The following is a 2,830-nucleotide window of genomic DNA, read 5'->3' on the forward strand; positions in this document are numbered from 1 at the left end:
TTTATTTTATTTGACCTTAGGCTGGGATTTATGCCACAATCTCATTCCCAGGCCTTCAGATGCAAACTACACTCAACTTCTGGCCCTCACTAGTAAATAGGTAGTGAAGTCTCTCAACCTTCATAACTACAATTCTCAAAATGTACCCACTGACCTTTTAATTCTCAGTATATCTCTAGAGTACACCCATCTAGAGAAATTCCATCATTATAAGATTAAAGATAGGACAAAATTAATAAAGATCATTCATTAAATTTTTGAATTTTATAAGTAAATTCTATAAGTAAATGCTATAACAAGTCAAATTCATATATCAACACAAGTTTATGGTAAAAAGTCATGTAAATTTTACCTAAAATTAAAAAAAAGACACGAATTTCTCACTACTATCTTTGGTATTGTTACATATACTTAATCCAACATCTTTAGAAGGCTAAATAAATCAGAGAGAGATACAAAAATTGGAAATGTTTCAAAATATACATTTGAAAGAGAACTGTTTCCATATAAGAACAAAGAATGATTCACTAAAATCAGAATGATAATGTACTGTTATTTCAAAAAGTAAATTTCAACTTAAATAAATAACAAATATACGAAGAGATACACATATTTATACATTATACATTGTAACTATCCATCAAAATATCTTACGCTTTTTAATATGTACAAATTTTATAACTTATGTGTAAACTAAACCAAACAAAATGAATATTTAGGTACAAATATAAAATCTCAAAGGTTTTCAAACAACTGCTATATAGCTGATATTCATGGAAACAGTTTAGAATATTTAAAGCAAAAATGATAAGAAATTAATTTTAAATATATTTAATATTCCACTAATCAATATAATTGCAGGAATGTATTACTGAAGTTGTATTAAAGACAAATCAGATAAGTTCATAAATTAGGATTTACTTATATCTAGGTGTTTGTGTTTCTACTTATTCTGAATATCAGAGATTAGATTAACTGTTTGCAATAGCAAAGAATAAGAGACCTTCCTAAAATTAACTTACACCAGTTGTATATGCAGTGATTAATTTGTAATACTGGTTTTATAGTTAGTTCAAAAATATGTAAATATACTTTATGTGTTGTTCAGTCAGGTCTCTTCCTAAGCCTAGGAAGCTGATGTAGGCAGTACTATGGCAACCTCCCTCCTCTCCAGACTATACTCTTTTGTATATAGAAAGTAAAGAATGTAGAAGAGAAAAGCAAGGGAGTACAAAAACAGAGAGGACAGTTCCCTGTCTGTCTAGAATATTCTGGGGTTTGCTTGGATGGTTGTAAACAACGATTTACAATGTGAAAGTGGATTAAACGGAGTCTAAACGTGTGGGTTCCCCTGAGGAAGATTTTCATCATCTTCATCTGTACTGCTAGAATCTGAAGAGGTGCTAGAGTCTTCCTCTTCGCTATCATCTGTCAGATGCCACCATGCCTGGGAGCCACCATGATTACTTTGGTTAGTGTATGGGGAATCTGTTCCAGGGTCCAGCAGCTCCTCTCCCTCTCCAGGCTTTACTTGAAGCTCTTCTTCTTCTGAGGAGGACTGAAGATCATCTGTTCGTCTAAACTTGTGGCTTCTGCCTCCAGACATGCTCATGTTCTTTCGCTTACTACGGATGGTCTTGGCCTCTTGATATGCAGCATATTCCTCGGAAGACAATGTCTTGAGCCAGAGGTCCAGCTCCACCCAGTATTGTTTCTGTAGCTCCACAGCCTGTCTGGTATACTGCTCCTTCATGTCTTCTGGGACTTGATGCCAAAGCCTGCTAATCTCAACGAAGCGTTCCCTAAAGGACAGATGCCTCAGTTCTGGACTTGACCATGAATCTTGGTGAAATTTGTGATATGCATTCATAGGGGGTTTCCTGGGTTCTCCATGAAATGTCATCTCTGAGGAAAATGTTTTGTGAAATTCCGTTTTACAAAGAGACTTTATGTTTTTCGTAACTCCTTGTGACTTCTTAGAGACTTTGGTTTGATGACTTCCGGGCACCACAGACTTCTGAGGATGCCTTGAAACACGATGGTTTTCCTTGAATTGAGTCATCTTTTTCTGAAACTCTTGTTTCTCCTTCTTAAAGTCCTGGATATATCTCTGCTTTATCTCTGCTGGTAGCTGACGGTATTTGTCAGCCAGGATTTTGGTCAGCTGCACATTGCTGTACTTAGGGTACATCTGGCAGTATTTGGGTCGCTGCTCCTTGTAAAAGCGCAGATAGGCAGTCAAGGGTCTTTTGGGTCGGTCAGGATGCTTCTTGACTGGATTATTTTTGTGAGTTTTTTTCATAAGTTCCTTGGCTTCAAGCACCAACTCTGTCAGTGTGCAGAACTTCCTTAACTTACAAGAAATCTCCATCCATTTCTGTTTGCACATTTCTCCTGAAAACCGTCCAAAAGCTACTTTACTCCAGTCTAGGTCAGCTTGGCTGATTTTGAATTCTCTGAAGTCATCTGATGGTATATTATACTGCATGTATTTCAGTAAGTTCAGAATGTCTATTTCAGACCATGGAGCTTGGTTATCAGATGATTCCATTACTAGCTTAACTTCTGTGTCCACTAATTTCTCAGTTGTGCAAACAGGTCCACAGCCGATTGAACTGATTAGACACACACACACAGAGAGAGAGAGAGCACTTTGTAGATAGCTTCTGAATTCCACAGTTTGTGTGAATCTGTATTTTGGAGGTGAAACTAAAAGAATGTTAGACTTCATTATTAGACTTTTTGAAAAGAAAACAAATATCACTTTACAATGTGTTGCTTATACAATAAATTTACTATTAACAATGTAAATGGATAATTTCTCCTTTTC

At 35.8% G+C, this 2,830-nt stretch overlaps 1 protein-coding gene across 1 annotated transcript; it reads right to left on the minus strand.

Annotated features, from left to right (window-relative positions):
- Window positions 1–1,333: 1,333 nt before the first annotated feature.
- Window positions 1,334–2,551, minus strand: Ubtfl1 (upstream binding transcription factor like 1). Its single transcript, XM_028763366.1, has one exon. It carries the CDS (start codon window positions 2,549–2,551, stop codon window positions 1,334–1,336), a length of 1,218 nt encoding a protein of 405 aa, XP_028619199.1.
- Between the last annotated feature and the right edge of the window lie 279 nt (window positions 2,552–2,830).

This window comes from Grammomys surdaster, unplaced genomic scaffold (genome assembly GCF_004785775.1).
Source record: "Grammomys surdaster isolate TR1022 unplaced genomic scaffold, NIH_TR_1.0 138, whole genome shotgun sequence".
NCBI classification, from domain to species: domain Eukaryota; kingdom Metazoa; phylum Chordata; class Mammalia; order Rodentia; family Muridae; genus Grammomys; species Grammomys surdaster.

What these genes read in the sequence shown, in the direction of transcription:
- Ubtfl1 (XM_028763366.1), bottom strand. Translation starts at nt 2,551, where the DNA reads ATGGAATCATCTGATAACCAAGCTCCATGGTCTGAAATAGACATTCTG.